Source organism: Nelumbo lutea, chromosome 1, assembly GCF_056320005.1.
Source record: "Nelumbo lutea isolate HS-2025 chromosome 1, American lotus-T2T, whole genome shotgun sequence".
In the NCBI taxonomy this organism is placed as follows: Eukaryota; Viridiplantae; Streptophyta; class Magnoliopsida; order Proteales; family Nelumbonaceae; genus Nelumbo; species Nelumbo lutea.
In genome coordinates, this window is record NC_142684.1 from 44,113,984 (window position 1) to 44,130,492 (window position 16,509).

At 37.8% G+C, this 16,509-nt stretch overlaps 1 protein-coding gene across 3 annotated transcripts in view; it reads left to right on the plus strand.

Moving 5' to 3' along the window:
- The window catches only part of LOC148874461 (indigoidine synthase A family protein), a 49,197-nt gene that overhangs the window by 19,151 nt on the left and 13,537 nt on the right, over window positions 1-16,509 (plus strand). For 2 of the 3 annotated variants that reach the window (XM_088961584.1, XM_088961583.1), the window contains exons 5-6: window positions 4,178-4,237; window positions 15,146-15,206. In XM_088961584.1, coding sequence (XP_088817710.1) covers window positions 4,178-4,237; window positions 15,146-15,206 — 121 coding nt within the window. The remainder of the gene's footprint in view (window positions 1-4,177; window positions 4,238-15,145; window positions 15,207-16,509) is intronic. The other variant, XM_088961585.1, reaches the window with a different exon arrangement.

Below are 16,509 nucleotides of genomic sequence, written 5' to 3' on the forward strand. Positions count from 1 at the left end.
CTTTGTGCTGTGTTTAAGGAATTTGAAGTTAATAACAAAGTAAGCCCTGGAGTTAATTCTACTTTCATAGCTCTAATCCCTAAGAAGAAAGAAACAAAAAATCCTAAAGATTTTAGGCCGATCAGTTTGGTGACTAGTATTTACAAAATCCTGGCTTAAGTGTTATCCTTGAGGATTAAATTAGTGCTACCCTCCATCATTAGTCAAGCCCAGGGAGCATTCGTGCAAGGGGGACAAATAACAGATCAGATTCTAATAGCTAATGAATGTGTGGAGGATATGAGAAAGTCCGAAAAGCAAGTTTTTTTTTGTAAGCTAGATTTAGAAAAGGCCTATGATCTTGTGGATTGAAGTTTCTTATTAGAGGTCCTAGGGTGTTGTGGGTTTGGAGTTAGATGGTGTAATTGGATAAAGGGCTGCATAAGTTCTTGCCACTTTTAGGTCTTGGTTAATGGGGTAGTCAAGGATTTCTTCCCAGCTTTTAGAGGGTTAAGGCAAGGTGACCCCCTTCCCACTTTTCTTTTTACCCTAGTTGTAGATGTTTTCAGTAGTTTGATCTCTAAGGCAGACATGGAAGGTGTAGTGAGAGGTTGGAGGATAGGAAGGAATGGGATTAGGGTGACCCATTTATAGTTTGCTAATGACCTAATAATCTTTTGTGAGAGAGTATCAAATCTTAAAATAAACATGGAAAAGAGCTTTGTGGTGGGTGTGAATCTAGATGAGAGGACTATTGAGTTGGTAGCTGAGTATCTAGGTTGTCCCATTTCCTCTTGGCCCTTACAGTATTTAGGTCTTCCTCTAGGAGCCAACCCTAAGGAGAGCATCTTTTAGGCCCCGGTTCTAGAAAAATTTGAGAAAAGGTTAGCCTCGTGGAAAAGGAACTATATTTCTTTAGGGGGTAGAGTTACTTTACTGAGAGCTTCCTCAGCAAATCTGCCGATTTATTACTTTTCTGTGTTTAGAATTCCTGTTAGGGAGGCCAAGAAATTAGAGAAATTAATGAGAAATTTTCTTTGGGAGCCAGGGGAGGAAAAAAGGGTCACTTAATAAATTGGGGAATTGTGTGTAGGAGGAAAGAGGAAGGTGGGTTGGGACTGGGGAACTTAGTTTTGAAGAATAAAGCATTCCTTGGAAAATGGTTGTGGAGATGGCCCTTAGAACAGGAGAGACTTTGGCATGAGGTGATAGATAGTATACATGGCAGTTCGGGAGATGGATGGGATGCTGGTGTATCGTGTCAAGCCACTTTGGCAACTCCTTGGAAAGCAATTCAGAGTATTCTTCCTTTTTTCCTCAACTGTATCAGGTATGATGTCAATTCTGGTACTTCTGTTTTGTTCTGGGAAGACATCTGGGTGGGCAATTATGCCCTTAAGGACAGTTTCCCTTCTCTCTATTCCATTTCTTGCTACAAGGGTAAAACAATCTCTCACTTTCTCCCAAATCTGCATCTCCATCTTCTCTGAATTGCGACTTTGGGTTTCGTAGGGGCTTGAGGGATCATGAACTCTCCTGTGTCTCAGACCTTTTGTGACTGCTTGAAAGTGTTTTTTTGGACCCTTTAAGATCTGATGTGAGACTTTGGTCTCCTAACCCAAAAGGTTATTTCACGTGTGTTTCCTTCTTTAAGTCCCTTTGCTCTCCTTCGGGACAAGTGGGTTTCCCAGCTAAGGAGATTTGGTCTAAAACTATACCTCCTAAAATTGTTATTTTCTGCTGGGAGGTGTTCTATAGGAAAATCAACACTTCAGACTTATTGCAGAAGAGAAGGCCTTCTATGTGTTTGTCTCCTAATTGGTGTGTACTTTGCAGGGCTAATGGTGAGGATTGCTGTCACTTACTTTTAACCTGTTATTTTTCTGTTGCTATTTGGGGTTGGATCTTTGCTTTGTTTGGTTGCAGATGGAATTTGACCACAACCATAGATCAGATCTTTGATCCTTCCTTCTTTGTGTGGCCCACAAAAATTGGTAAAACAATGTGGAGGTGCATTAGAGCTGCTGCTTTGTGGACAATTTGGGAAGAAAGAAATGTGAGGATCTTCCAAGAGGAGAGAAATATTCAGAATGTAAAGGATTGCATTTTGACTAGGGCAGTTCATTGGCTGAGATCATTAGATTCCTTTAAAATATATTCCTTTGATGACATGTGGAGGAACTGGATTGTGGTGACTAGTAGCAGTATCAGGAAGAACAGGGTACCAGCTGTGTGGGTGCCTCCTTCAGAAGACTGGACAAAGCTGAATTTTGATGGTAACAGCCAAGGAAATCCGGGTCTATCAGGGATAGGTGGGGTGCTGAGAGATAAAGATAGTAATATATTAGCTTTATTCTCAGGCTGTGTGGGTATAGGAGACTCTATTAGAGCTGAGCTTCTAACGGCAGTACAAGGTATTCAGATTGGATCTCATGTCCATGTTGTATCCAATAGAATGGAGACTCCAATCTTAAGGTTGAAACCCGAATTGGATCTCATACTCTCCTACATGCCTCTCTATGTAAGATATTAGAGAGCTCTAGAAGTGAACTTCATTCTACCCTAGAGAGCAGAGATCAAACTACACAAACTCGTGGTCAACAGATCCATACTAGAGTGCTGTAGAGGCCGTAGACAAGGGAGCAATGTGATTTCTGTTAGTGGGAATCTCTGGGCAGATTGGATCATATATGATTGAAGACTTTTCATATGTGATATTCAGCCTTAGTGTACAAATCATTCACTTGTAGGTATGATTAAATTAGAAAAATTTAAAATAATCACATTCATTATGGTGATCTTGGGTTTATAGTGAAATCTATTTGCTTTCTGTTTTCTGTTTTTCACTTTTTCATTGGCCTTTGTATCAGTTGGACATTAAGAATGCATTTCTTTATGGTGATATCAAAGAAAAAGTTTATATTGAAGCAATCACTTGGGTTTGCTGCTTGGGGGAGTGTAGGGGAATAGTTTGTAGGTTAAAGAAAGCATTGTATGGGCTTAAACAGTCACCTCGAGCCTTGGTGTGGCAAGTTCAACGATGCAGTTATTGGGTTTAGCCTCATAGATGTTAGTTAGATTATTCGGTGTTTAGTAAGATCTTTGGTGCAGGCAAAATCATTCTTGTTGATTATGTGGATGATATTGTGATAACAAGGAGTGATTTATAAGGCATTGGTGAGCTGAAATTATTTTTACAAGAGAAATTCCAAACTAAAGATTTGGGCATGCTATGGTAATTCCTGGGGATAGAAGTTATGAGATCAACTACTTTGATCCCATTGTTACAACATTACTATACAATGGATGCTGATAAAAAAAAAAGAAAAAAGGTTAGTATACATTGGATTTACTTGAGACAGGTATGGTGGAGCATTGGAGTGTAAACCAGCAGCCACTCTTATGGATCCCAATTCTAAACTTGCATTGGATCAAAGGGAATTTGTAGATGATCCAGGACATTATAGAAGGCTGGTTGGGAAGCTCAATTATCTATTATCGTCCTGATGTGTCCTCTGCTGTTGGAGTTGTGAGCCAATTTATAAGTTGACCTCAGATTCCTCATCTTGAAGCAGTATTCAGGATTTTATGATGCTTAAAGGGGGCACCAGGTATATATTGAGATTGTGGATACTTAATCTCTCTTCTAGTAGTTGGCCCTAATCTGACTCCTCTTTTCCTTCTCTCTTTCTTTCTTTTTCACTTTCTTTCTCTTTCTCTTGCTGTTCTGACCATATAACAGATGCATTTTTAAAATATTTTCATAACATGCATCTATTTCAGAAAGTAACACGGAAAAATTTTTCTAGAGCATTGTTCCTTTTGCAGTCTGCTGGGGGTATTTGAAGAGAAAGAAGCAGAAGAATTTTTTATAGGAAGAAACTGATCTGCAAGAGTTTATGTGCTGATATTGGAAATAACATTCTGAATTGGTTTTTGTCTCATTAGGAATTTGAAGATGTTGAGAGATCCTCTTTTTGGTTGAATTTTCGGTTTACTCTGATTATTGTATTATTTCAAATGATGATAAGTAACTGTTTTTTCTCATTTCTTTCCCTTTTTTTTTCTGGTGCAATCTTGTAATTTGGAGAGATGGAAGTGTTAAATTTATATTTTGATAGTGTCATTTTATTTATTATGAAAAAATTCTTTTAACTTCCCTAGTGCCATTACATACTAAAGTCTTCACTGTCTGCAGGTGGCTACCAGAGGCAATGGTGCAACAACAGTTTCTTCGACAATGTTTTTTGCTTCTATGGTGACTACTCTTTTTTTAGGGATATTATCTAAAACTCACCATGACTTTTTTTGCATTTCTCTTAAATTTACCATGAGTTCTTGAAGCATCCAAAGCATTTGCAAGAGAGCAAAATAACATCTTACAATACAGCCCAGTACAATTGATCCCTACCCACCCCCTGCTTTGCCTAAGCATTTGCAAACACATTTTCTATTCTTTTTACCCACTAAAATTGGATGTCCACCCCCCTAGTTAGCCATTTGATTTCCTTTCTTTCATTAGAAAACTTCCAAAGACTACCTCCCCTCTGTAACCAGCTTAACACCAACTTTGAGTCCCCTTCAATAATTAACTTTTGTGTATTCAGTTCCTTACTCTTTCTAATACCCTCCAGAACAACGTAGATCTCAGCTCTAAAAGAGCCCCCAACCCCAATGGAGCACAAATACATTGCTAACACCTTCCCCTCCTCATCTCTGAAGACACCTACACTTGAAGGGCCTGGGTTACCTTCATTACTCCCATCAAAATTTAACTTTATAAATCCATTGCTAGGAGGTGACTGGTGACCACACAGGAGCAGCGGAAAACTGAGCTGATGCAGAGTTAGCCACTTCCATTTAGTTGTTCAACAACATAACCATAGAAACATCATCAAATAGCTGTACAAATTTTATCCAATGCACCACCTTGACTGTTGTTAGAGAATATCAACCTATTCAAGGACCTCACCTAACAGCTTAAGCTTTTAGGTTGAATGGTTCTTTGAGATGGTATTAGAGCCATTTTGACCAAGTGGTCTAGTGTTCGATCCTCATTACCCCCATTATAATTAAATAAGTTTCAGCACAAGGTATGGATGGGCCTGTGCTTGTTCACGCTTCAAGCCCAATGGGCTTTTGTGTGAGGGGGCATTTTAGAGAATATCAACCTATTCAAGGACCTCACCTAATAGCTTAAGCTTTTAGATTGAATGGTTCTTTGAGAACTGTTATGACCTCAATAATGCCTTCTTTACTTCTTTCCTTTTAAGAAAAAAATCTGTGATTCCTTTCCTCCCATAGAGTCCAGCAAGTTGCAGCCCTCACACATCTTCACATAATCCTACCCCTTCTCTTTGGTCATCTAAGGAACGAGGAGCTCAACAAGCTTTGGATGATGTTTGATGGGGGGGGGGCACCTGCAACCAAAAAGAGAAAGAAACCAATCCCAAATAACAGAAGCAAAAGGGCGAGAAATTAATAAGTGGTATGAGCTTTCACCATTAGCCTTACAGAGAATGCACCAACTAGGAGATAAGCACCAATAAGGCCTTTTCCTATGGAGTAAATCATAGGTATTACATCTTTCCAAGCAAACTTCCCAATAGAAAGCTCCAACCCTCAGAGGAATCAGCTCACCCCAAACTTCCTTAACTAGGAAGCTTTGTGCAAAATTACTGGTAGAATGCAAAAGGGAATTGAAGAAGGAAGCACAAGAGAATGTCTCAAAGGGAGTTAGAGTCCATAGTCTCTTATCCTTCTCAGAGGGATCCAACACCACCCCATTTAGGATTTGAATCAAATTCATTGCATTTTCAGCTTCTGAATCCCTTCGGCCTCTCTTAACCCCAGATCCTAATCAAACCTAAAGTTGGACTGAGAAGGAACCAGAAAACTAGACGCAAAACTTTCCCTTGTACCCGGAAAGTGAGAAAAGAGAAGGAGATTGGTTTTTCAAAGGTAAATCACCCACCCAAATGTGCTCCCAAAATTTTACTTGATTCCTAGAATAAAGGTCATACCTGATGTGCTGTAGAAAGGAAGGTAGAATGGCATGAACGGATTTACAAGGAGAATCTCTAGTTGACCTTGCCAAAGACCCTGTATCCTAACCATCCTCTGCCTGACCATAAATACTGAAAATAACTCTCATCCACAACTTTCCCCTCTCACCTTCCAACCTCCACAACCATTTCCCAACAAAGCCTCATTTTTATTTCGAACATTACCTAGTCCTAATCCTCCACTAGCCCTACTTGTAGAGACCAAATCCCAATTTACCTTTTGATTCTTCTTCTCCTCCCTTGGTTCCAGTAGAAGATCAAGACTGTAATCAGTCTTGAATCCTAAAAGGTTTTAGGTTTGTAAAACAGAAAAGAATATGAGAGAAAAGGGAGAGAATAGAAGAGAAGCAAGAGAACACAAGTTGCTGAAAGGAGGGACAGATTCTGACAGATCTGCCACCGCCACTCTCTTAATATTTATAGGTTTATGTTTAGTACATGATGAAATGACACATCTGCCCTTGGTACTTACATAATAAAGAAAGTAAATAAAACTGAAATAAATAACAACTGAATTAGCAAACTAACTCAAACTGACACTACTATAACTGAAACAAATACTGCTGTCCTACGAACACAGTGGGGACCGCTGCAGTGGGGCCTACATCAGTGTTCTCTACACTCCCCCTCAAGTTGGGAGTAGATATCTATCATGCCCAACTTGGATAGGTCTGTCTCTAACTTCTTCCTCGGTACAGCCTTGGTGAGGATATCCGCGAGCTGCATATTGGATGTGATGTACGGAAGACACACTTCTTGTGATATAACTCTTTCTCACACAAAATGTCGATCAACTTCGATATGTTTAGTTCTGTCATGCTGCACTGGGTTGTGGGCTATATTAATAGCTGCCTGATTATCACAATACAACATTAAGGGTTTTTCATAGTCAATACCCAACTCTTCAAGTAGTGACCTCAGCCATAAGATTTCAGCCACTCCATTAGCCATTGACCTGTATTCCGCTTCAGCACTGGAGCGGGAAACAACACTCTGCTTCTTACTCCTCCAAGAGACAATGTTACCTCCCACAAGGGCACAATGTCCAGAAGTAGACCTTCTGTCATCAACACTTCTAGCCCAATCGGCATCTGTATAGACTTCCACCCTCATGTGATTATTGTTCTTGAGTAATATACCTCTACCCGGGCATCTCTTCAAGTATGCTAATATTCGTTTTGCCGCAAGAAGATGAGAAGTTCTAGGGGAGTGCATGTACTGGCTGACAACACTAACTGCATAGCTGATATCCGGCCGAGTGAGACAGAGATATAGAAGCTTTCCAACCAACCGTTGGAACATAACTTTGTCCTTAAGAGGGTCCCCACCCTCTGCACTAATCTTGTGATTTTGTTCGATGGGTGTATCGGCCGGCTTAACATCCAGCTTTCCAGTTTCCGCCAACAGATCTAGAACATATTTTCTCTGAGAGATAAAAATCCCCTGCTTGGATCTAGCAACCTCAATACCCAAAAAATACCGTAGTGCACCAAGATCTTTTACCTCAAACTCTTGATGAAGGAGCTGCTTGAGAGACTCAATCTCATGACTGTCATTTCCTGTCACCACAATATCATCTACATATAATACTAGTAGTGTCAGAGAGGACTCCATCCTTTTGATGAATAGTGTATGATCTGACTGGGCCTGTACATAACCAAACCTTCCAAGGGCTAATCTGAATCTATCAAACCAGGCTCTAGGTGACTGCTTCAAACCATACAATGCCTTGTTCAGTCGGCAAACCTTCTTACCTGTCTCTGTATCATAGAATCCAAGAGGCAACTGCATGTAAACCTCTTCTTGTAAGTCTCCATTTAGAAAGGCATTTTTAACATCCATCTGAAACAGGGGCCACATCTCCCAAGAGGTAACCCAGTTTTCCCCTTCCCCCAATAGCCATCATGGCTGATTGTGCCCACTCCAAATAATTTGACCCATCAAATCTCATAGTTGTAATCTGAAACCCGGTTTCAGATACATTACCATAACTGTGGTTTCCAAAACTACTATCTCCCTGACCCTTGAACTCCATCTCTGATCAAGATTCAGTGGCTACAAACTGTTAGAGCAGTTATACCAAAAAACAGAGTCAAGGAAGTAAGTCTGAAAGCTGATCCGAAACTGATCTGATCTGAAATTGATCTGATCCGATTAGAAATACCAACACAAAACCGATCTGAAACTGATCTGAAACTGGTCTGATCCGATCAGGAATACCAACACAAAACTGATCTGAAATCAATCGCCTATCAATCTGAGATGCTGTTCTCTGAAACCACTACTGTGGGGCCCACTACTGTGAGAACAAAAATAGGGTTTCAAATGTAGGTTTGAAGAAAATTAGTGATCTGAAATCACTTAAGTGCTCAGCTGCACTCTCCAAGCAGTCCGCACCATTAGGACTTGTTGTAGGGCACTGTGAAACCCTAAAAAACTAATCCCCTTTGAAGAGGGGGTTCGGCCCAACAATCAAACCCTAGACACAAATTTAATCACAGTTCGACAAGCCAAACCCTAGAGCAAACTTGAACACAGTTCGGCCCCTCTTTCTAGATAGGTCCAACCTATCTCGGCTGATTGCAATCTCTAAAAATCAGTAAAGAAACAAACTTACTTACTGATTACCTGCCTTCGGTGTACTGTCTTCTAGGGTCACCTGAACCCTAGCCTTCGCTGCCTCTTCCTGATTACCAACTCTCTGTAGACTGCGGCAAGTCTTCAACTGCTGCGAACCTCTCCTGGTAATCTCCAAGATTCAGCCGCCGAAAAACTTCTTCAAGGCTTCCAGCCCTAGCTAGGTCTCATGTGATCGGCTGGACTAGATACACATGAGAAGCCCTAGATAGGCTCTGATACCAAGTAGAAGATCAGGACTGTAATCAGTCTTGAATCCTAAAAGGTTTTAGGTTTGTAAAACAGAAAAGAAGATAAGAGAAAAGGGAGAGAATAGAAGAGAAGCAAGAGAACACAAGTTGCTGAAAGGAGGGACAGATTTTGACAGATCTGCCGCCGCTACTCTCTTACAATTTATAGGTTTATGTTTAGTACATGATGAAAGGACACGTCTGCCCTTGGTACTTACATAATAAAGAAAGTAAATAAAACTGAAATAAATAACAACTGAATTAGCAAACTGACTCAAACTGACACTACTATAACTGAAACAAATACTGCTGTCCTACGGACACAGTGGGGACCACTGCAGTGGGGCCCACATCAGTGTTCTCTACAGTTCCCACCATAAGTCCCTCATCAACTTTTCCAATAATTTACTTATCTTCGATGGGATTCTAAAAACTGATAAGTAATACACAGACAAACTTTCCATTGTAGACTTAATCAATGTGATTCTGCCTCCCAGAGATAAATAGTTCTTCCAAGCGGCTAGTTTCTTTTGACACCTATCAATTACAGGGTTCCAAAAACTTTCTTTCTTCGAGTTGTCACCTAAGGGCATCCCCAAATAGTTCATAGGCCATTGAGCCACCACACACCCCAAAGCTTCAGTCCTTTCCCTTATAGCTCTCTCTTCCATATTAATCCCCACTACACAGCTCTTATCAAAATTCACCTTCGTATTAGACATCTGCTCAAATACTTGGACCAGCAACTTCAAGTTTCTGGCCCATCTCACATCCTCCCCCTCACAAAACAAGATAGTATCATCAGCAAATTGTAAGTGAGTTATAGGTATATTATCTTTTCCAACCCTACATCTCCTCACTAGACCTCTTTAATCTGCTCTATCAATTAACCTCCCCGACACTTCTGCAATAAAGGTGAAAAGGAAAGGAGAAAGGGGAGGCCTGTAACCAAATCCAAGCCCAATGATGGGGAGGCATGTGACAACTTAAAGACTCGTGTGAGTCGAATGGTAGGGGCAATGATGGTTGAATTTCTTGGTTCATCATCCTCTTCCTCGATTAGGTCATGATTTTTAGGCTTTGGAAGTGGAAATTCAACAGTGAGATCGTCCCTCCTAGAAGTTACTAAAGATTGAGGGCATGCCAGTGTGACTGACCATGAACAAAAATTGGTGCCTGTGAGGTTTTGGAAGGCAAAGAGATGAAGGTGCTAGGGAAGGGAGAATGAAGAAAAAGGTACCAGAATTGAACAAAAAGTACACATGAAAATTTAGGGAAGGAGATTAAGGTAGGGGGTTTTGTGGAGGTATTTGAGGATTCTGATAAGGAGGAGGGCTCATGGGTGGTGGCTGTGATTAACATTTGAGTGGAACAGGAGCTGATGGATCAAATAGTAGAATAATAGTAAACTGAAGCTAGATTTATGAGGCGAAAACTAACATAGAAGTAAGTTTTACTGCTTCGGTTAACCTGGTAAGGAGGTAGAACAGTCAGCTGAGAAGAGTGAGGAGAGCTTTCAAGAGATAAGAGAAGGAATCAGAGTTCATTACAGAGGGAAAAGGTAGAGAATCGTAACTGGTTAGAAGGAATCAGAGAGGGATATGGAAAAAACAGTTGGGGAAGAAAAAAAAATAGTAATATCATTTTCAAAGTTTTTTAAAGGAAAGAAAATACAGAAAAAGACCATTAGAAGAGAGACAAGAATATCTTGAAAAAGAGGAAGATGATTCAAAAGAAGAGATTATAATGGATGAAACCAATGTTATTGAAATTTGAAAAGCCAGTTGATTTGGAAAAGATTGTAAAAATAGAAGTTGAACTGAGCAAACCTTTGGGTATTCGTTTTTCTTTTTTTTTTTTTTGGCGAGGAGAGAGGATTTTGCTAGAAAAATATTCCGAGAATTAGAAGAAAAATATCCAATGCCTTTGAGGGAGGCAGATGGAGATCTTGAAGAAAATTTCTCAATGTCTGAAGATAGTCACAACAGTATCATTTCAGATAGGCTTGAAGGAGTTGTCAATGAGGAACCTATGGTTTCATTGGAGCTCAGGAAGGATACTCCAGCGGTTAGAAGATTAGAAACCAGAGAAAGCATCAAGAGGTCTTGGTTTCAAACGTCTTTGATAGACTCAAAGGTGGTCTATTTGGGATTGGACCAAACAAGAAAGTGATGAAGATCAAGAAAGTCTCAAGGAAGAAGTAATTTGTTTGGAGTTTAGTTATGACTTAGTGGGGTTGTGGTTGTTTATGTTGTTTTTGTTCTAACTGGTTTTGGTTTTTGTTTTTTTTCTTTTTTTGAGTTTGTTTGAGTTGAAGTGTAATTGCTTCAGGTTGTTTTGGAGGTTTGTTGTTTGGGTTAGTTGTTGGTGGGATGTTTTAGTTGGAGAGCTGGGTTCTTGGGATTCTGTGTTCTCTTGTTTTGTTGGGTTCTGTTTTTGATTGGAGATTTGGAGGCTTCGGTGGAAGTTGAAGTTGTTTCTTTTTTCTCTTTCAATTGTTGTCTGGTCACTCTCCTTGTAATTTATCTTTTTATTAATAACTTTTCATTTTATTACCCAAAAATGAAAATTTTTATCAACAGAAGAACCAATAAAAAGGGAGAATAAGAGGAGAGGAGAGAGAAGAGAGAAAGAGAGGAGAATCAAATGACAGCTCAAAAACTTGTTGGCGGTGCCAACAATTCTATTTATATTGGGGCAACACATAAAGGAAGGCAAAAGTACAATAGTGCTCTTGTGGCACTTAAAGAGATAAAAAACTAAAAAAAGCCTCAACACAACATTTCCCCTAAAGTTGGGGCATAGGTATCTGTCATGTCCAACTTGTCACAAAGATCATGGTACCGCAGGTGAGGTAGTCCCTTGGTAAACACATTTGCAAGTTGCTCCTTAGAACTAACAAAGGGAGTGCACACTTCCCCACTTTCAAGCTTCTCTCTCTAAAAAAATGTTTGTCTACTTCTATATGCTTTGTTCTGTCATGAAGGACTGAATTGGCAGCAATATTAATGACAACCTTATTGTCACAGTAAAGTGATATTAGGGAAGTATCCACAAGATTTCTGCAACTTCATGAGACATGGCTCAATACTTTGCTTTTTTACTAGATCTTGCTGCTACATTCTGCTTCTTACCCCTTTAAGTGACTAAGTTACCTCCTACGAAGGTACAATACCCACTAGTGGACCTTCTATCATCAATTGATCCAACTCAATCAGCACCAATATTCACTTCAACCTTTAGGTGGCCATTCTATTTGAACAACATCCTCATTCTAGGAAATTTCTTGAGGTATCTAAGGACCCGCTCTATAGCCTCAAAGTGAGCAACCTTGGGAGAATGCATAAACTAAGTATACCCATTGCATGGGCAATATCTGGTTTAGTCATGGACAAGTAAAGAAGCCTTCTCATAAGTTTTTATAGTGTCACTGCCACAATCACCTAACCAATGATTTGGGTTGATAAGAGTGTTTAAAAATTTTGACGCAAGTTTACCCATGCCTTCCAAGAGATCTAGGATATATTTCCTTTGTGAAATGAATATCCCTTCTTGAGATTGAGCAACTTCAATTCCAAGGAAATAATATAGGGGCCCCAAATCCTTCACTTGAAACTGGGTAGCTCGAATCTCCTTTAATCTTCATATTTTTGAGACCCAATCACCCATGATCACTGTGTCATCGACATATACAATCAAGACTGCAATCCTTCCCTGCTCCCTCTTCAAAATGAGTGTGTGGTTTGATTGGCATTGATTAAACCCCATATGCTATATCACCAAATGGAACTTGTTGAACCAAGCCCCTAATGATTGTTTCAAATCATATAAAGACTTCTTTGAGTAGTGGGCTTTATTTATGGGCTTGTTTTTTGTCTTTTATTATTTCTGTAGGGCATTCAAGGAATTGTACTCAGATTAAAACTGAAAGAAATAAAAGATATCTTTGGGGGCTATAGAGAGGGATTGAACTCTTTTCTTCTCTCTTTCCTTATCGTCTTCTCTCATTACTTCCAAAAACTTCTACTAAAACTTATCTTTCTTTTCTTTTCTTTTCTTTTCTATATTTTCTGAATTATTACAGGTGTGTTCTTAGGCTTCAGAAACCTGATCCGATACCATGTTATCAACAAAAGAACCGTGAAAAGTGAGAGTAAGAGGAGAGAGAGAGAGAGAGAGAGAGAGAGAGGAGAATCGAATGGGAATCCTAAAACCTGCTGGCATTCTCAGCTATTCTATTTATATTAGGGTGACACCAAGGATTAAAATATCGACACGATACGCTCAATATGGGGCGCATCGTATTGGTATCGGGCTGCACCGATATGGGATACGCTACGACTACAGGTGTATCCTGCCAGTCGTGCATATCAGTCTGATACACCACCGTATTGGCGTGTATCGCATAGTGTCGGCCGATACGCGCCGGTACATAAGTGTATCGACCATGGTTTCGACTAATGATGCAGCATCTCACAATAAAAAATGAGAGTAGCGTGACTTGAGCCCACGTTGGTCAATACGCACCCAATGCCTAGGCACACATTTACCCACAAAGCCATTTGTTATTTCGTGTTAGTAAGTGTAATAAAATAACTTTTATTAAACTTAATGTTTACATGCATACAAAAAACAACATACATTTATTTTCAAAAATTTCAACTATAAATTAAAAAGAACAATATTCAAAATTAGTATTTTATAAATAAATGGAATAAATGATTTATAAGATCCACATATATAAATGAATTTTATTTTTAAAAATTTATACAAATAAAATATTCATAATAGAATAATTATTTTAATACTTAAATTTTTTATAAATTATTAATTAATATTTTAATTTACGTTAAATAACAATGTATTTATTATTTAAAAAAATAAAAGTATTGTTTACAAAGTATTTGAAAATATAATATAAATTGAATCTATCAAATCCATTGATCTACATTTTATATAAAAAATAAATTTTAACTTGGAAATTTTATAAAAATAAAATATTAATAATGAAATAATTAATTTAGTAATTAAAATTTATGATTTTTCATATGATATGCATTTTCAATATTTTAGTAGATTTGTTATATTTTATGTTAAGATTATATATTTTTATAAATTATTAATTGATATTTTAATTTACATTTTATAATAGCATATTTATTGTTTACAAAAATATAAATATTATTTATCAAATATTTAAGAATTAATTTTTTAGTTGAATTTTTTGTTAATGTTAAAAAATAAAAATAGAAAAATAGAAAAATGATATAATAATTCAAATATAATAATTGCATATGCTTTATGTCTACAATTTAATAGATAATAAAATAATATTGGCTTTTGCATATATTAATTTGTAAAAATCTATATAATATTTGCCTTGGACTCTTGATTGATGCATTATTAATAAAATTGTATAATATCTACATGTCCTGTTATATTAATTATAATATATTTCTTCATATGTATATATATACCATTTAAGTAAACAATTCCTATGTATTTATATATTATTTGTAGTTGTTTTTGACATTAAACTTAATGCTATTAATATTATGGAATTTGTGTGCATTTTCTTAGCGTATCCAAGCGTTTCCATATTTTTTCGTTCGTATCCATGTGTTTCCCAAGCGTTTCCGTTTTTGTATCCATATCCATATCCGTATCCAAGTTCTATACGATACTCGATACCGATACTTTAATCCTTGGGTGGCACATAAAGAAAGGAAAAAGTATAATAGTGCCCCTGTGACACTTGAAGAGATAAAAAGCTAAAGCTAAAGCCTCAACACAACAGATTTCATTGAAGCTTACCACTAAATCATCCTTTAAGAAGTACCGACGTCCTTGAAAAAAATCCCATTATAAAACCATCAGGACCAATGGCTTTTTGATCTATCCATGCCAGAAATGGTACTGCTTACCTCCATATCAATTCCAGTGCCATAGCTTTTTCCTTTTTAATATATAACAGGCCAATCCGGTTCCAGCAATTTAGCCCTGGTGGAGAGGAGGAAATAAATGAGTTTGAAGTGGTCCACAAAAATTTTAACTATCTCCTGATTAGTTGCCATCTTCCCATTTATCACTATTCTATCAATGAGATTATTCTTAATCCTTATAAGTTTTAAAGAGTTGAAGTATTTGGGATTCCCATTTCCTTATCAAATCCACTTGCACCTTGACCTTTTCTCCAAGAAATTTCTTTTATTAGTAATTTTCTAATTTCTGCAGGTTGGTATTCCTGTGTTTGTTACTGGTGGAATTGGAGGAGTACATAGACATGGTGAATCTAGTAAGTTATTGTCTTTAGATTCTTACCTGATACTCTGCAACCAATTTAATGGTTTCACTTTTGAACTCATTTAGTTTGATTACCTTGTTAATAATGTGAAGATCATACGTTCAAGATTTATATGGCTAGCTATGACTCTTTTAAGTTCTATAGAAATGCATAAATCCATGCATACTTCTGTAACTAGAACCTTCGATTCAAGAATTAAAAACTATTAGTCAAGAATAATAAAAATTATGATATCAAAGCTTCAAAATTAATTGTAGTTCTTTAGCTCTGAAGAGGAGATGATATATGCACACACACAAACAAGAAATAAAGACTTCAGAACAAATTCCAATATTCTATTAGTTGCAATCTCTTAAAATGCTGAGGGGTGAAGTAAGATGTTAGAATCTTCTTATGTATAAGGTGTAAGCCTTGAGAAAGTCATCAAAAAAAAAGAAAAAAAAGCCTTGAGGCATGAAGGCTTGATATCACATTGTTTCAAGAAAAAAAAATGAACTGAAATGAGAAAAAAATGTAGAACTATGCAACAAGGAGTGCAATGTTATATAAGAATAATATATGGATATATTGCTCATCTATGAACAAGAGCTTTCTTTTAAATACTTATTGGCAATAAGGGTGGCTTTTAATCTCAACCAAACTAATAGATATTGAAAACCTTAAAACATTTACCCAAATAAAAATTTCAAACCCAGAAATTCAAAGTCAATTATTGTAATGAAAGCCTACTTAATTTAATGCTGAAAACCATATTCTTGACATAAAGCATCCCATAGTGTGATGAGAGGCTAGATCTGCTCCTCACACATGGTGCCTCACACTGACCTCACAGGTACATCCCATCGTGCATTGGGAACATCTCCTGTACTTATGTGTTATTATTTACGGGAGATGTTCCCAATGCATGGTGGGATGTGCCCATGAAGTCATTGTGAGGCGCTTTGTGTGAGGAGTAGATCCCAATTCGTGTGATGAATGTTCATTACATTTTAGGCATGAACCTAGGTTGAGGCTCATTTTTTCCCGAACCCTCACCTCATTTAAGCCTCAAGGCTTATGGTTCATATGCTTTTTAAGACATTGATTAATTGCCTCTAGGTAAAAACTCTATCCTTACATACAAGGTTCAAAGTATCGATACACCCCAATACGACACAAGGGGTGTATTGGTATTTTCAGCCTTGTGCTCATTATATTATTATTATTTTTTTTATCAAAAATAGGTCACGGGGTAGGTCTTAAGCCCATCTACCTCCTGAAATAGGCCAAACTCCCCAACCCTTCTTATCTAGTG